Source organism: Ornithorhynchus anatinus, chromosome 7 (assembly GCF_004115215.2).
Source record: "Ornithorhynchus anatinus isolate Pmale09 chromosome 7, mOrnAna1.pri.v4, whole genome shotgun sequence".
Taxonomy (NCBI): Eukaryota; Metazoa; Chordata; class Mammalia; order Monotremata; family Ornithorhynchidae; genus Ornithorhynchus; species Ornithorhynchus anatinus.
The window spans coordinates 21,974,920-21,993,795 of record NC_041734.1 but is presented as its reverse complement, the minus strand read 5'-3'; the positions used below and the strand labels follow the sequence as shown (position 1 = coordinate 21,993,795).

Below are 18,876 nucleotides of genomic sequence, written 5' to 3'. Positions count from 1 at the left end.
TTTATTCCTCAACTGGCTGCTGGGCCTGTTGGTGAAGGACCAGCAAGCAAATCCCCGAGACCTGCCTCCGGGGCCTCTTGTGAGGCAAAACCAAAGATCGATCAATCAATCAATGTGATTTACTGATGGCTTACTGTGTGCCCAGCCTCGTACTAAGCGCGTGGAGGAGTATGGTAGACACGATTACTGCCCACAAGGAGTTCACAATCTAGTAAGGGAGACAGACAATAAAATCAGTTACAGATAAGGGGAAGCAAGAGAGGAATGAGGAAATCGAGGAAGCATACATAAATGCTCTGGATTTGGATGGGGTGAATATAAAAATAATTAGAGGATATGAATGCTAATTCATAGGCAGTGCAGAGGGGAAGATTGGGTAGGGAGAAGAGAAGTTAGTCAGGGAAGGCTACCTGGAGGAGACAGGATTTGGAGATGAATGCACAACCAGTGGAGGTTTCTGAGGAGTGGGGAAATGTGAGCGGAATGATTTTCAGAAAAATAATCTGGGCAGCGGGGTGTAGTATGGATTGGAGGAAGGGAGGTTGATGCAGCAGTTTAGGCAGGATATGATAGATGTTTGGCCCAGAAAGGTGGCCCCTTGGGTGGAGGGGAAGGAGCTGATTCTAGAGAGGATGGAAACGACAGGATTTAGTGACCGACCGGATAAGTGGGCTGAAAGGGAGAGAGATGAGTCGAGGATGATGCCCAGGTTGCAGGCTTGCGAGACAGGGAGGATGGTGGTATTTGTCGACCGTGTTGGGAAAGTCGGGGGAGGGGAGAATTTGGGTGAGAAGATGAAGAATTCGTTTTCGGACATGTTAAGCTTGAAGTGTCGGTGGGACACCGGGAAGAGATGTCTGGAAGCAAGAGGAAATGGGAGAATGCAGCCGAGAGAGGTCGGGACTGGAGAGGTAGAACACACAGGACGGTGGCGACTACTGACTAGGGCATATTCAGGGTGCTCGGCTGAAGCTACTCCTCAGGATATAGCAAATATGAAATCCTCCTTGAGTGTCCACCTTTGTTATGGAACGGTTCTGACTGGGGAAAGCCGGTTGTCCTAATTGGAGTGTTCTAGCACAGAGCTTGTCAAATGGTCGGGGTGGGCTCTGGGCGAAAATATCCCAGCCGAGCCCTGATACGGTCAAGGTGGAGCAAGGTCAGAGCTTCTGCCTTAAAATGTCCCTTAAAATGGCTACAAAAAACTGCTCACAGACAGCCCCGATGATCAATTTAGGGCCCCGGCCCTAGACTGAAGTACGTGTGCTGGAAAACTCATCACACGCTGCCACTTTAAATTGTTTCCACGTCTGGGATTTCCCAGTTCCGCAGCTGCTGAACTATCTTAGGCCCAAAACCAAATTACTACAATAGTGACAGCTGCTATACTGGGGGAGGGGGGTGCTCTCTCTCTCTCTCTGTTTCCCTCAGTGCTCCCTCATCTCTCCTGCTGGCAGCTGGCAGCCTGCCACCTCCGTCTTTGACTGAGGCAGGACGCGAGCCAACGTTCTCGGGGTGTGCAAATGGCACGTGGGCAGAGCCACCAATGGGCAAGGCAGGCAGCACACTCCTTCACTGCTTTCCCAGGAAAAGCTGACACCTGCTCCAACACACTGCAAGAAGCGAGTGATCAGGTGGCCCTTCTCCCTTCCATCAGCCAAGGCATGTAAGTCCCCCTATAGAGAGTCCTCACAAACTCCTTGCAATCTGCCCCTGGGCAAACAGCTGTGGCAAATAGGCAGGGAACTTTTCTTTTCATCAAATATTGGCCCTGGCATTAAAGTCCAAAATTTGCTGTAGTTGGGAGAAAAATCATTTTAATGGTACAGACCTGAAGCCATCATTTAAATACTAGTTTGAAAATGCTTTTGAAAGAAAAAAAAATTTCAAAGCAGCCTAACCTGGGAATGCCTGGCAATATTTTTGGGTCAATCAATCTTTCTTGGCAGAAGCAGCGTGGCCTAGTTAATAGGATACAAGCCCGGGAGTCAGAAAGACCTGGGTTCTAATCCCAGCTCCACCATTCTGCTGCAGACCTTGGGCAAATCACTTCACTTCTCTGTGCCTCAGTTCCCTCATCTGTAACTGGGGATTAAGAATGCGAGCCCCATGTGGGACATGTCCAACCTGATTAGCCTGTATCTATCCCAGTGCTTAGCAGAGTGTCTGGCACAAAGCAAGCATTTAACAAGTCCATAAAAAAAATTCTTTGTTCTGGTTCCAGGTTCCCAAAGTGCCTGGAAAAAACATACCTACAAGCTCTGTATTGCCTGGAAGGAGTCTCGTGTTGACGGGCGACACAGTCCCTTTAGATTGTAAACTCGCTATGGGCAAGCAATGTGTCTGTTTATTGTTGTACTGTTCTCTCCCAAGCGCTTAGTAGACTGCTCTGTGGACCGTAAGAGCTCAATAAACACGACTGACAAGAAAGGATTGACTCTAGGGCTACTGGCTTGCCTTGAGGGACCACCTCTGTCCCGCCCCATCAACTGCGGGCCCATGGTACACGGCCCGCACAAGGCCGGGATGCAAAAACCTGCACACTTCTGCTCGGGGTTCGAATGTGTAAGACCCATCTTCGGCCAAACCGGCCACAGCATGACGCGGATGCCATGCCGAGGCAGCGAGACCCGGAAGACTGTCTCGGCAGACCTCAAAGAGCCACCAGGAATTCCGATTCAGAAACGGTTTCTCAAAGTGTCCGACCTAGTTAACTTGTATCTGTCCCAGTGTTTAGAGCAGTGTTGGACACAGAGTGAGTGCACAATAAATACCATAAAAAATGTTAAAGTGCTTATGAATGAATCAGGGGGCCAAGTAAAGGATGCTTACTTATTGTTCGCATACTACACCTTGCCCACCCTGCCTTCGAAGTTTTGTGGTTTTTTTAAATTACGTTTGTTAAGCGCTTACTGCGTGCTAAGTATCGTACTGAGTGCTGAGGTAAATTCAAGGTAATAGGGTTGGACCCAGTCCCCGTCCCACATGAGCTCACAGTCTTAATCTCCGTTTTACAGATGAGATAACTGAGGCACAGAAGTGTGAAGTGAATCGCTCAAGGATACACAGCCGACGAGTGGCGGAGCTGGGATCGGAACCCACGTCCTCCTGATTCCCGGGCCCGTGTTCCATCCACAAGGCCACGCTGTTTCTCTAAATTAAGCCTCCACTTTGACATTTCAACATCAGTCCATTAACTTGGCCCCTCGGCGTTTTGGACGGGTAGGGCAGTCCCGCTAGCCCACTCCGCCATCTCTTGCCTCCTGCCAACTGGGGCTGGCAGCAGCGTGGCTCAGGGAAGAGAGAATGGGCTTTGGAGTCAGAGGTCATGGGTTCGAATCCCAGCTCTGCCACTCGTCAGCTGTGTGACTGTGGGCAAATCACTTAATTTCTCTGTGCCTCAGTTACCTCATCTGTAAAATGGGGATTAAGACTGTGAGCCCCACGTGGGACAACCAGATTCCCCTGTGTCTACCCCAGTGCTTAGAAAAGTGCTCTGCACATACTAAGCGCTTAACAAATACCAACATTATCTCCCCCAGTGCCGCGGAGGCTTGGCCGCAGACTGGGATCTCTACAAGGCAGCCTTGGGACCTCACAGTGGGAGCCGGCTAGGTTCTCGGCCACCTGAGTCGGGGCCGGTCGCCCTGGTGTAGACTGAGACGGCGGTCTCTGCCACCGGAATGGAAGTGGATACCAGCAAGGCGGGAGCGGGGGACCTGCAGGACCTGCAGCTGCCGTGGTAGTGGGGCTTATGTGGTCCCATTGTCGTGTGGGCAAGCAGGGGGAGGGCTTCTCTGTCGTTGCGGGCAGGGGACGTGTCTGTTATATTGCACTCCCGAGCATTCAGGACGGTGCACAGCACACAGAAGCGCTCAGTAAATACGACTGACTGACCGACTTTAAGTGACAATGAAAGGAGATGCTCACATCTGGCCCCGGTGAGGACCAGTGTGCAGGGAGAGGGATGGAGACGGAAGGAGTGCCTCTCTTTTTGGTCCACATACTTCCTCTTTCACCCTCTTTTCCTCGTTTCCCCTCCACGGCCCACCCCGATGGACGCCCCTTCAGAGCTCCTTCCCCGATTCAATCACTCAATCAATCAACAGTACTGACTGCACGCTTGCCATGTAGAGATCATTCGACAGCATTTATTTGAGCGCTTACTACGTGCAGAGCACTGTACTGACTGGATGAGAGCTTAAATCAGAGTAGAGAGACACAATCTCTGCCCCCGAGGAGCTTACAATCTAGCGGGGGAGGCAGAATGAGCTACAGCTAAGTATGTACGCGTCGAGGGGTGAGTATCAAAGTGCTCCCTCCTCCCCCTCTAGACTATAAGCTAGTTGTGGGCAGGAAACATGTCTACCAACTGCTGTATCCTCTTAAGTGCTTAGCCAGTGCTCTGCACATAGTAAGCACTCAAAAATACTGACTGACTAAAGGGTACAGTTCCGAGAGCACGGGCAAGGCAGGGTGGAAAGGGGAAATGAGAATCGGGCGGGAAAGGCTGCCTGTGGGAAATATGACTTTTAACAAGACTTTGGAAGTGGGGAGAGAGGCGGTCTGTCCGATACGATAGGGGAGGGAGTTCCAGGCCAGAGGCAGGACTTGATGATGATAGTGATGATGCGTACTATGTGCCAGGCACTCTACAATGGGCTTGGGCAAGGGGTCAACAGCGACAGAGACGAGTACAGTGAGTCAGTTGGCTTTTAGAGGAGAAGAGTGCGGTCCGGGATGTAGTAGGAGATGAGCGAGGTTAGGTAGGAGAAGTGTCTTATCCCTGACAGTAAGGAGCTACTGTTCAATGCGGAGATGGGTGGGGAACAACTGGGGCCCCCGAGGGATTGGGACTGGGCCCAACTCCCACCTATATATTCTTTCCCTGCACGCGGTTCAGCACTCAACACAAAGTAGCACTTAATAAACACCATTACTACTTCTCCTGGAGGTTTATGAGTGGAGGAATGCACAATGAAATATTTGTTTTTCCAAAAAATCATCCAGAAAAGAGTGAAGGAAGGACTGGAGGGAAAAGAAGCTGGAGGCAGGGAGGAGGCTGATGGTATACTCAAAGAAGCATAAGACAAGTATTTGGAGCAGGCTGGTGGCACTCTGGATGGTGAGGAAAGGGCAGAGTCTAGAGATGTTGGGCACTGAATGAGAGGTGAGTCGAAGGATAATGCCCCGGTTACAGGTTGGTAGGCAGAGAGGATGGTGATGTCGTCTACAATGATGGGGAAGTTGCAGGTGGGGGGCGGGAGGGACGACCCACACACTCAAAATCGGTACTGTATTCTTAAGGTTTTTGTGCTATATCACTCACCTACAGATGATTAAGTACACGATTTTGGATTATTTTGGTATAAATACCTTATACGGCCTAGATTCGGGAACAAATCCCTTCCTCGTACAACTTTCCTACAAGAAGACCGATCTCGACTTGAGACGCAGTTTTCACAAACCAAATGTGTTGGAAGTCTGAGGACCCACGATAATAGTAACACTAACAGCTCTATTTGTTAGGCACCTACCCTATGCCAAGCATGTATCTACTAAGCTGGGGTAGGTAGATACATCAGGTCAGACAGTCCCTGCTCCACACGGGACTCACAGTCTAAGGGGAAGAGAAAGAATTGGAATTTTATCCCCCTTTTACAGACCAGACACCTGAGCCGTAGACACAGAGAAGTCAAGTGACTTGTCTAACATCACACACCAGGCAAATGGCATTAGAATCCAGGTCTTCTGATTTCAGGGCTCCCACTAGACCAAGCCGTTTCTCTGCTCCCTTTCTCTTACCACCCTGAACTTCTAGATCACGTACTGCAGAACTACGAAACTGCCCTACGCGTTACCTGTTGCTCAGAAAATAGAGGGAGCATTGCAGAGCCGCACCAAACTACTGTTTCTTTCCACTTAAAACCGCCAAAACACATTTTTAAAGTCTTAAAAGACTCTAGGCTACAAGGGGGATCTGGCCTTCGCTCAACTAGCTCAAGTTTAGAGGCTCCTAAAAAGACAGCCAACATTTTTCAGACCAGTTCCTGGCTGTGGGACCTTCAACTCCGGTTAGAGTGGAACCTTCACGTGGCCGAGGCCCTACGGGTGCATTAAAACACATTCGATTTTGCATACGCTTACGTGGACAACAGCAGTCGGTAGTTCTCCCAGGCAAAGAAACCAGAGGAGACCTCGGTTTTGCCGGGATCCCTTCAGTACCAAGCTGTAGCGTTTTGAATTACCAATAGCCGCAGAAGGAGAGCAAGGTGGAGAAGGGGGTCACGGAGCAAAGGGGATTAACGAGGGACTTCTTGCCAAATCAGGGAGCAGCGAGGCTTAGCGGATAAAGCCCGAGCCAGAGAGTGGGAAGGTCCTGGGTTCTAATCCCGGCTCTGCCACTCGGCTGCTGTGTGACTTTGGGCAAGTCGCTTAACTTCTCGGGGCCCCAGTTACCTCACATGTGGGAGCGGGACTGTTTCTAACCTTATTAGTTGGTATCTACCCTGGAGCTAAGAAGAGTGCGGGACACAGTCAGTGATTAACAAATACACAGTTGCTGTATAAATCCAACTATATACAGGAAGGACAGTTGGGGGGCAACCTCCCGGGAGAGCTAGAAACAGACCACCCCATCAAAAGGGTTTGATTTCCCTCCAAGGGCCAGGGCTTCCATGTACCAAGGAAACACCAGCCTTGAGACAAGGCAAGGCTACATCTGTTTGGCTTTTCTTCTTCTCTAGGGACTGAACCAGAAAACCTCATTCTTTCATGTGACTGAGGTCCTCGAGGCTGGGATCCATATCCCAAGGTGAGACCCCAGCCTGGGTGACTCTGGGGGAGGTGGGGAGGAGGAAGAGCCTGGCTTCCAAGGGCAAGGGGGCTGCAAAAGAGGTTTGGCACAAGGGTTAATTGAACTGATATCATCAAGCATGGAAAAGCACTGCCAGACACGCCGTGTTCCTACAAACAACAGCTGCAACAAATTGTTGCGTCAAGGAAAAGGTCGTTTCATTCTAATGGCTTTGAAGAAAGTTCCGTTAAAATGGAAAGCTTCGCTCTCCATACTTCTGATACGCAGAAAAATATCAAAACTGAAGGGCCCAGAAGACCTAAGAGGTTAAAAAAAAAACCAGAGCAATCAGCAGGTACTTTCAATTCAACCCACCCCTGCAGAAGAGCCCAGAAGATCTAAGAGGTTAAAAAAAAGCCAGAGCAATCAGCAGGTACTTTCAATTCAACCCACCCCTGCAGAAGAAACAAGTACAGAAGATCTACAGTATCTACAAGTACAAAAGAATCACGCTCCAGAAGCATTTCGGGTGTCACAGTTGAGTCAGGACTGTGCTCCTGCAATGAGGTTTTAAGAGTTCAGCTTAATTTTCTAGAAAATTAAAAAAATAAAGAGATTTTTTTCAGTTGCTCTTTAGGCTTAGATTTTTCCATTAGAAAAAAAAAGGAGACATAATTATCACATTAGACAAGGGAGATCACCTGATAAACTCAATTCCTTCTCTGAAGTTTATTAAGAAGTAAAACCTGTAGCTCTGTCCCATCAAATTTAAAAAAAAAAAATTCTCGCTCAAATCTGAGTACCACAAATGCTAAAATGAGTTTCAATTTAAAATAAACAGGACCTTCTCTTGGCCTGTGAGACTGAAGTCTGGTCTGGTCAATAGAGTCATCCATTACCACCAAAATGTCTTAAAAAGTTTTTTCTTTGTTCTTGCCCTCTGGCACAGAACCTTCCCTTGGTCTCTTTTTCATATAGAGAATGGAGAATTTCACCCGTTACAGAACTGCTCTCCAGGGTGGATCTTCGCTCGCCAGTTCTGGTATATAAAAAGGGCTTTCCACCACGCTGAATTAATCAGAGTCGAATACTACTTTTTGAGCCCAAGCGTGCCAAATATTCTCTATTGCATGGGACAACAGTTACTTCCTTGGCATCGAGGAGAAAAAGGGTTGTGCATCTGAAAAACTCCAAGTTAATATGTGAGTCTGCTGAAGAGACTTACTACAGGCACACCGGGAAAAGGCCACTTTCAAATGACAGCCGGCCAACGGCTGCACATTTTTCGTGTACAATCATCCATCAGCAATGCTTGCTTTTGGACTAAATCTTTAATAATGGCACTGATTTCTTTAGGACAGGAACATTTATTCGTTTCAGGGATGGCAAAGATGGCTCAGCCATATTTCCTACTCTGGGTAAATCGGACCTGTGAGTCAGCTTTCACTGGCAGTTTGGTGGCTTACTACATGAAATGAGTTGGTGATCTCAGCAGTTCAGATATCCTGGAGGTCTTACCTGTTTGAGTGGACAATACTGAAGGTAACATGTATGATGCACATGGAGTCTTACGCATTCTATCCTATAATTCAGGCATGAGATGAAAAATCTCATGATAGCTTTTGTTTAAAATAGCCAATTTTAAATTGCTTGATATTTATAAACTGTTCAAAAGCATCTCCCAGTCAAGCCCAACATGCATATAACAATCAGAAAGTACTTAAAACCTCTTCTCCTCGCACTACTAAACTGAAAGACGCGAACATGCAATGGAAAAAATGGTCCGCATACTGCAACGATTTTATGATTAAACTCCTCATTAAATATCATTTTTCATTTCATGAATGTTTAAGGAAAATCTTGATCTCCTACAGGGTGAGCAGAAGTTTAGCTATTTAAGCACTTACTGTGTGCCAAGCACCGTGTAAAGTGCTGGAAGGCAAAAGAAAATGGAAAAAAATCACACGAACGATATTTACAGAGGGAAATTTCCAGGATAAAAAGTTCTGCCCAAACCGTAAAAATATCAAACAGATCAATTAAGGGTTTGTGGCAACTTCTGTAAAAAACCCAGAATGGAAACAAACAAGCAAACACACAAAAGCCCATAAAAATTCCCAAGTGGATTAGCACTACTTTTTTGGTAGGAAGATATGAACGATATTAAAAACGAAGATTTAAAATAAAAGCCTTACTTGAACTTGTTTTCTTTGAAGTGAATTATTTGCACAAATTGTACATATTATCCACTACGGAGGAATAGCACTGATCCCAGAAAACTTTGAATTTTGGTTTGGGCATCTCCCTAAAATCTTAAGTATCTGTTGGGTACATTTTAAGGTCACGAAGGTTTCTTACCACGTATTTTACGGCACTTATAAACTGGTTATGGAAGAGCAGGTGCTGTGTTTCATCCTCTGGGTTAGAAGCTGTGTACAGCATTCCGCAAACGGCACAGGAAATTGCTCCAAATCTTTTTTGTCCTGCATCCTATTTAGAGAAAAAAGCACAGTTTACCATTCAGAAGAACTCTGGGTCGTACTGAGCGTAAACGGCATATTCAGAGTGAAGAGGGAAATAAGATTCATCTGACGGTTGCCTGCATCTGAAAACGGACGGGTGGGGAACGCTTTCTGAATGGACGACAAACTGTATTCGCTTGGGCAAAGCAAAATTTCAGCTTCAAGGATTTCTGACACCACTCTCTCCAAAGAACAGAAGTTTCACAGCCTGGAGAAATACTGCAGATAATCAGCTCTCTATAATGCACATTCTCCTTGTTTAAAACTGTCTGGGAGCGTACTCTCAACAACACATGTCTAGCTAGATAAAACGTAATGGGATTTGGAAAAAAGAAAAAAGAAAGATTGGTGCATAGCATGGTGCAGATAAGGAACGTCAAGAATGAGTCCCAAGTTCCAGGAGAAGTGAGTAGTTTCACTATTAAAAAATGTATATTCCTATGCCCCAAATGCAAACATCTTTGGAAAAACAAAAAAAGGGGGGGGGATCCATGGAGGGGATCCATCTATTGCTACTGGAAGACCTACTTACTGAATTTTAGTGACAGCTTCCATAATATATGGCCAAAATTTTCAGCATGCAAGAATTATACTTCAGCACTGAGGAAGAACAATACCAATTATTGAGATAAATACCCTGAATAGCTACTCTGAATTCTACTTAGCTTAAAATATATCCTTTTCCAAACAATTTTTAAATGCCCATTTATTCATTTTTCACATACTCCACACTACTAGCAAAAATCTGAATGGTAGGGTCAACACTTGGATTTCCCAGTCTGCTTCTAGTTGCACTAACTGGGAAAATCTGGGAAAAATCAAAAAAGATCTTTTGTGGTTTTAGATGGCTGGTTTGCTGGCTCAGGTGTGTTAAAATGCTTCCGGCCACGGCGTGGTGAAGTTGGGCACCTCTTCGCTCAAGCATGCTACCCGAACAACTGACACAGGGCTGGATCACGACCAAAAAACCTCCAGCTGTGGCCGAAAGAACGGACCGCAAAGTCGAGCGGCAATAATAATAATGGCAGTGAGCATGGTAAGAGTATGTACTGATCACTCACTGGGTGCCCGATGCTGATGACAAGCAGCGTGGCGTAGTGGATGGAGCCCGGATCTGGGAGTCGGAAGGTGGTGGGTTGTAATCCCGGCTCCGCCACTTGTCTGCTGTGTGACCTTGGGCAAATCACTTCACTTCTCTGGGTCTCAGTTACCTCATCTGGAAAATGAGGGTTGAGACTGTGAGCCCCACGTGGGACGGGGACCGTGTGCAACCTGATTTGCTTGTACCCATTCCAGCATTTAGTACACTGCCCGGCACACAGTAAGCGCTTAACCAATACTGTAATTATTATTATTATTGCTGAACACTTGAGTACCAGAGAAGCGTGACGCACATTCCCTACCCAAGACAAGGGGCTGCAAGGTGGCACTGGTCACTGTTTTCATGAAAACTGACTTTATCTTAGTAATCCGCATCCAACCAGTCTTAGTGACTTGATGGTGTCCCAAGTCTTAACTGCGTAGAGGCCAGCATCATGGGGAAATACCCGTTCATTCTTTACATTTGGGATTACGATTTGCGTTCCCTGATCCAACAGGGCTGGTGTATTCCTGCTACAGAACTGTTTTTAATGGCATTTGTTAAACACTTACTATGTGCCGGGCACTGTTCTAAGAGCTGGGGTAGATACAAGGTAATCGGGGTTGGACACGTCCCTTTCCCACCTGGGGCTCTTAGCCTTCATCCCCATTTTACAGTTGAGGGAACTGAGGCACAGAGAAGTGGCCCAAGGCCACACAGCAGACCCGTGGAAGAGCCAGGACAAGCACCCAGGTCCTCTCGACTCCCAGGCCTGTGCTCTATCCACTAGGACACGCCACTTCTCTGTGGATATCTTTTTTCGGGGCTTGATGTTCAGCAGACGTGGTGGATGAGACGTTATCTTTGAACACAGTAGTTTTATAAATATATATATATATATATACCCCAGCTGAGCTTGGAGCTTATCAGACGATAGTAGGCCCAGCATTCTGCTCTACCCATGACTGCTGACATCTGTGTATCATTGAGCTCCCTCTCCCACACTACAATCTAGTCTTTGAGATGCCACTATTTTCATCTTGGATCCAACCAGGATGTTTTTTTTCTTTTGTTTGACAAGAGACAGATGGTGCTGGCATTCATGTGAAAGATCATGAAATGTTTGGGGCATTCTCTCGGCAAAAGTAGGCTGGTGCTGTCAATATGCACTCCAAAGACTTTCTTCTAACAAACTAACCTTCAAATTGCCCAATGTAATGTTGTTGATCCAGAGCAATCAGCAAGTGCTTTCAAAGCAACCCATCCCTGCAGAAGAAACAAGTATAGGAGATCTACGCTATCTACATGTATCTACAAGTATCGGAGACCAAACGAATCACACTCCAGGAGTATTTCTGGGCTCACGGATGAGTCAGAGCTGTGCTCCTGCGATGAGGTTTTCAGAGTTCAGCCTATCTTTCTAGAAAATTTAAAAAATAAAGAGATTTTTCAGTTGCTCTTTAGGCTTAGATTTTTCCATTAGAAAAAAAAGGGGGGGAGGGGGCGGGAGACATGATTTTCATATTAGCCAAGGGAGATAATCAGTTAAACTCAACTCCTTCTCTGAAGCTTATTACCAAGTATAAAAAGTATATAAAAGTAGAAGTATGTAAAAATGTTGACAGTTTTTCTCTATCTCTGTAGAAGTATTCTTTTCCTTCATCGCAGTTCATTATCCTGGGGACAGGAGTATTGGTGGAAAAGTGCTTTTGTTTCAGGGGCAAGCACAGCGTTCTCAGAGGGTTACTTATACCTCCGGAGCAGTTTTGGAAGCCTCGCTATTAGTGAATGTCTGGTAGCCAAACCATCCCCGAAAGCGGTCGTTCTGGTGAGAGACAGCCTCTCTCAAAGGAGGGATATCGAGCTCCTAGTTCAGAAAGTCATCCTTCATCCTATAGCTTAATCTCATTTAGGGCTGTTAGACTCCATACCTGGCCGCTTCGGGAGCTATTATAGCTGCCCATCGTATAGTCTGATGACTAGCTATGTCATCACGAATCATCCTCTTACTTCACGACCCGATGGCTATTCTTATTTGCGTTCCCTCTGCTTTTGCAGCAGGAGACTACTCCTAACGAGTCACTGCCTACCGGTGTACCTGGTTTAGTTTGGGGTGAGGCAAGCAGTTTTCGAGACACCTTTCCTAGTCGCCTTCCCCATTTGGGAGGAGCAGTGGGTTGTTCCTAAATTGTGCTGCTCAAACATTCAAGGTGTAGCTGAATGACATCACTGCCTCTGAAAGCAGCCATCACGCTAAACCGCATTCCTGTGAGAAACTTTGAACCCCTGGAAGGACGTGTACTTGAGATGTTTTTCATTAATGGTGAGGGTTTGATTTGAGTCAGCCATACTCACCCCCACCCACCCGCCCCAGTTAGCCAAGAGCACATATTGTGAGACGGTTGGGGGTGGAGGGAGGATGTCTGTCTGTCTTGAGGCCATGTAACAGAATACTTCTACTCCCTCTCCAAGAAGCACACTCTGCTGTGCCCTCATCTGCTTTGTGGTAATAAGAATAATAATAATAATATGGTACTTGTTAAGTGCTTACTATGTGCCAAGCACTGTTTTAAGCACTGGGGTGGATACAAGTTAATCAGTTTGGACCCAGTCCCAGATCTTTAGGTCTTCACTGGAAAAGCGGGTACGGTCTGTAGCCGTGGAAATGAACAGTCCAGCGTGCCCTTTCCAGAAGCAAACACTGCAGAGGTCCTAAGCACACTGTTTGACAAACTGGAGCCCGAAGGAGGTTGAGTGAGGAGTCAGGCGAATATTGGGAGAGGTGGAATGGAAAAATTAAACGACATGGGGGTGGGGGGGGGGTGTCTCTTCACACCTGAACTTCCCGCTGGCCAAGAGACTAAAGGCAGTGGACCAGGCTGCCCCCAGAAGCCACTCCCCTTGCCTGGGCCTAGTGAGTGGCGGGGCAGAAATGCGGAGATAAGACAAAAATGCCTGCTTGCTGGATCTGGGTCTGATTTCCAACAGGACTTCTTGTCCTTTCTGTATCCGGGCCCAGCCCCCAAAACCCACCTCCCCTCCTCCAGCAAGAACCCACCGTTAAGCCTGGTGTGAACATAAGGATAACAGCTCATGCTATTCCAGGACGTTATGGGCAGGGAACCGAGTTGATCCGGTAATCTCTTTTCCTGAACCAAGCCAGTGGAGAGAGACTGAGTTCAGAAACTGTACGATTATCACCTCTGGGGACTGGATGGGAATTGAGGGTTAAGATGGTTTTCGTTAAAACTGCAGAAAAAAATGGCTCCAGAAGCCCCCTTCATACTTGCAACTAAAATCTGTCTGACCGTAAGCATGCTGAGCTGTATTACTGAAGTTCAAGATGGAGCTCTGGAGAGTCACATTTCAAGATTTCGGGGTGGGTTCTTGTACCTCCTGCCACTGCTCAATCCGTTTCACGGCCTCTTTTGCCCTCTCACTCTCGCTGTGGATCTAAGTTTAAAAATCTGTTCTCACTCAGAGACCTCATTCATACCCACTGCTTCAGCTCTCACCTTTACATGGACGATTTCCACATCTCTCTCCCAAGTCTCAACCTCCCATCTGTTGTGCCCTCTTGCATTTCCTCTTGCCTCCAGGACAGCTCCACATGGACTTTGCTCAGGCACTCCAAGCTTAATATGTGTAAGCATGAATTATTCCCCTTCCCTCCTATACCCATCTCCCCTAACTTTCTCAATCCAGTTGACGATACCTCTATTCTCCCTGTTCTTTTGCCTGCAACTTTGGTATTTTCCTTGACTCCTGTCTTTTAACTCACAATGACTGATTCCATTTGTTCCTAATTTCTGCAGGTTTTTCCATCCACAAGATTTCTGCCTCTTCTGCTCTGACCCCATCCGAACAGGTATCCTCCTGGCCCAGGCACTCATCAGCTCCCAACTACGGCTAATCTCAAAAAACTTTCTTTGGCTCCCACTGAACCATCCTCCTCCCATTCCTGTCCAAATCCTCGGGTGGTTTGTATTTACTCAATGCCTCCACATCCTCTCTCCCAGAGTCCTCCGTACAATCTAGTTCTCACTCTTTCCACTCTATGAGATTGCTGTTTTTCTCAGGTCACAGATAATCTTCAACTTGTCAAATTTCAGATTCTACTCTCCACTTGGGTCACAACCCTTTAAGCACCTACGAACATATCCTTCTACTTGCTCACTTCCCTTACTTGAAATTGATTCCGATGTCTGTCTCCCCCACTAAACTGGAAGCTCCTTCAGGACGGGCATCATGTCGAATCTACTGTTTGATACTCTCCCAAGAGTTTGGCACAGCACTCTGCACACAGTAAGCACTCAATAGATACCACTGATTGATTGTCCCTCCCAGCCGCTGCCTCCCCGCTCTGGACTGTAAACTCGTTGTGGGCAAGAAACGTGCCTACCAACTCTGTTGTCCTGTACTCTTCTTCCAAGAGCTTAGTATAGTGCTCTGCATAGAGTAAAGGCTCAATAAATGCCACTGATGATCACTTCCTTCGCTCAGGTGTACTATGTAATCTCAGCTTTTCTGACAAAGTCCTCTACTGGTTTTCCTCTTACATTTCTGGATGCTCCTTCCAACTCTATCCCCAGGTCTTCCTCTGGCTCCCATGCCCTCTCTAGACCCCGTCTGGGTCCTCCTCTTACTCCACTCTCAATCCATCCATCGCATCTCCCTCCCTGGAATCTCGCATTTCCTCCCGACTGCAGGACGTCTCTACACAAATGTCCCTTCGACACCTCAAGCCTAACGTGCAAAACTGAATTGATCTTCCCCGCCAAATTATCTCCCCATCTTACCTTTGTGTAGCAGTTGACCCCATCTTCATCCTCACCAGCTACGAGCCTGCAACCACACATTTTCCTTGACCACGCCCTCCCGTTTAACCCTCATAATCAGTGTGTTGCCAAACACTGTCAGTTTTACTTCCAAAACATTTCCAGTTTCGGCCCCTTCCTCTGCATCCCAACCATCACCACACTGGTCCGAGCATGTCTTGAATGGACTACTGCATCAGCCTCCTCGCTGGTTCCCCAGCCTCCAATTTCTCCTCTCTCCACTTCAAATTTCAATCCACTATCTGAACTGTTTTTCTAAAACTTCACTGGCACCCTTTCCCCTCTCTTTAAAAATTTCAGACTGATTCCCACTCCACTGCCCATCAAGCAGAAACTCCAGACCATCGGCTCCCACTACCTACTTCTTGTCCCCAATATCTGGAACTAACTCTATCTTCATACTTTTCTGTTCAACTCTCCAACTTCCATCCAAACTTGAAGGGCCAAATCCGCCTAAATGTTTACACATTAGTTTCAGACCTTTCCCTAATTCCTTTGAATCACCTCAGGATTTCCCAATAGCTGCATATTTATAAATTTTCCATTACTCTGGGTTCTACCAATCAGCTGAAAAGATGAGGGGAATCACTTAGTTCTATTCATTACGAGGAATATTTTGTAATGGACTGAGTTGATATAGTGCTTTAAGAGAGACCAGGTATCCTAGAGGAATTGTAAATGGTATGTGGTAAAATGCCCTTTTGAAACCATCAGGCGTGATCTCCCTAAAATCTCCCCTGCTCCTCTCTAAACTTCCCCTCCTTCTCCACCCTCTTCGACTCTTCCTATATTCCCTGAAATAGATGAACTATTTCGCCTCTTCTCTATATCTATCCCCTCCACCTGTGCTTCTGACCCATCCCTTTTTACCTTTTTAAAGCACTCGACCCTCCCTTCTTCCTCCTCGACTGCTGTCTTCAACTGTTCACTCTCCAGCGGCTTTTTCCCCACTGCTTTCAAACACGCTTATGAATCCCCAATCCTAAAAAAACCCCTCCCTCGATCCCACAGCTCCCTCCAGTTTTCACCCCGTCTCCCTCCTAGCATTTCTCTCCAAACTTCTTGAGAGTTGTTTACACCCACCGTCTCCACTTCCTATCCTCTGATGGTCTCCTAGACCCCCTCCAATCTGGCTTCCACCCGCTTCACGCCACAGAAACAGCCCTCTATAATGTAACCAGTGACCTTCTTCTTGCCAAATCTGATGGCCCCTACTCCATCCTAACCCTCTTAGACCTTTCGGCCACCTTTGACACTGTAGATCATCCCCTTCTCCTTGAAACTCTATCCAACCCTGGACTCTCTTGGTTCTCCTCCTACCCCTCTGACCACTCCTCTTCAGTCTTTTGCACTGGTTCCTCCTCTGCCTCTCACCTTCTGACAGTAGAGGGTCCCTCAAGGCTCAGTTCTGAGTGCCCTTCTATTCTCCTTCTACACCCACTCCCTGCTAAAACTCATTTGATCCCATGGCTTCAACTACCGTCTCTATGGAGATGATTCCCAAATCTCCATCTCCAGCCCTGACTTACCTCCTTCCCCGTGATCTCGCATGTCCGCCTTCTTTCAAGACATACATACTTGGATGTCCTGCCAACAGCTCAAATTAAACATGCTAAAACTGAACTCATCTTCCCAGGCAAACTCCGTCCTCCCCATTTTCCCATCCCTGTAGACAACAAGACAACACCGCTATCCTCCCCATCGCACAAGCTTCTAACCTTGGAGCCGTCCTCGACTTCTCAATCCACCCATGTTCTGTCACCAAATCCTCTCAGTTCTACCTTCACAACATTGCTAAAAATCTACCCTTTCCCCTCCAGCTAAACTGCTACCATGCTGATCCAAGGACTTATCCTATCCTGTCTTGACTACGGCATCTGCCTTCTCGCTGACCTCCCAGCCTCCTGTCTCTCCTCACTCCAAACCATACTTCACTCTGCTGCATCGATCACCTATCAACAAAAACACTCAGTCCACGTCCCCCCACTCTACAGGAACCTCAAATGGCTGCCCACCCACCTCTGCCTCAAACAGAAACTCTTTACCATCTGCTTTAAAGCGCTCCATCAGCTCGCCCTATCCTACCCCACCCCACTAAACTCCTTCTATCACCCTGCCTGCACACTCCAGTCCTCTGGCATCAATTTACTCACTGTGTGCTCCGATCTCATCTCTCTCTCTCTCTCTCTCTCACATCCTCTCCCTCTCTCTCTCTCACATCCTCTCCCTAGCCTGGCATTCCCTCTCCTTCCATATAAACCAAACCACCTTCAAAGCACACTTAAGATCACAACTTATCCATGAGGCCTTCCTTGATTAGGCCCTCTTTTCTCTGGCTCGCTCTACCTTCTGCATCATCCAGGCGCTTGGATCCGGGAACTCTGGACATTCGATATTCACCCCACCCGCAACCCCACAGCACTTATGTACATATCTTTAAATTATATATTAATATTGATGTCTCTCTCCTCCTCTAGAATGTATGTTCATTATGGGCAGGGAACGTGTCTGCTAATTCTCTTGTCTGTACGCTCCCAAGCACTCAGAAAAGTGCTCTGCTTAGAAGCGCTCAATAAACACCACTGATTTAAAAAAAAAATTTTACAAGGACATTTTTAAGCAAAAAATATGGTATTTGTGTTGGTGAATCACCATTCATTCATTCATTCAATAGTATTTATTGAACGCTTAGTATGTGCAGAGCACCGTACTAAGCGCTTGGAATGCACAATTCGGCAACAGATAGAGACCATCCCTGCCCGATGATGGACTCACAGTCTAATCGGGGGAGACAGACGGTCAAAAACAAGACAACATAGTCACGATAAATAGAATCAAGGGGTTGTACACCTCATTAACAAAAATATGGTAATATCTCATGTGGATTGCAATTCCATCCAAATATATCATTATTATTATTATTACTATTATTACCTGGCAGTGTCAGCTGTCAGCAACAGCTAGCGGGGTACATCCCCCTAACATTATCAGTCTCAGACAAGCAAAGAGCCAAGACTGTTCAAAAGACCTCACAGAAGGAGCTCAGAACACGGTACTGATTGAGAAAAGATTGCCCCCATTCCTGATGATAAACTTATCCACGAAGACAAGGCCAGAGTACTAACTTCCCCAAAAGAAGTAAGGCTACTAGTAGAGCCAAAATCAATTTCACATTTCCGGTTCATCGTCGGCTCAGAAATCCTAATAAATAAATAATGGAAATCTGGTCTAGCACAATACATGCTTTTCACTATTATTATTTTTTTTTTTTTTAGACAGAATGCAGTTTAAGAAATAGGAAACGTTCTTCCACCACACCCGTCTGATTGGAAACAGCACAGCAGGAGGAAAGAGTTATGCATAAGACACATGACGTCAGTCACGGCCTAAGTACAAGCCAACTCTCAGTTGGGTGAAGCTGTTCAGGAGGGCAACTCCCCCTTCCTAGGAGAACTGACTACTTTGGCCAGGGACTGACCGCCACTTAAACTTTGAGAGATACTTCCGTGCGCCAATCTAGCCGGTCGGCTGAGTCGAGAGCTAGAGGCCTCAGTTGACCCTGTACAAAAGGACTGTTTGGATTGAGGCAGTTTGGTGGCGAGGCCTATCGCAGGAGACCAGGTATTTCACAACCGAGAC

General features: G+C 46.8%; 1 protein-coding gene across 3 annotated transcripts in view; it reads right to left on the bottom strand.

The window, feature by feature from the left end:
- The window catches only part of ESCO1 (establishment of sister chromatid cohesion N-acetyltransferase 1), a 58,990-nt gene that overhangs the window by 12,438 nt on the left and 27,676 nt on the right, over positions 1 to 18,876 (bottom strand). For all 3 annotated transcript variants that reach the window (XM_029069022.2, XM_029069020.2, XM_029069019.2), the window contains exon 7: positions 9,155 to 9,286. In XM_029069022.2, the coding sequence (XP_028924855.1) occupies positions 9,155 to 9,286 (132 nt within the window). The remainder of the gene's footprint in view (positions 1 to 9,154; positions 9,287 to 18,876) is intronic.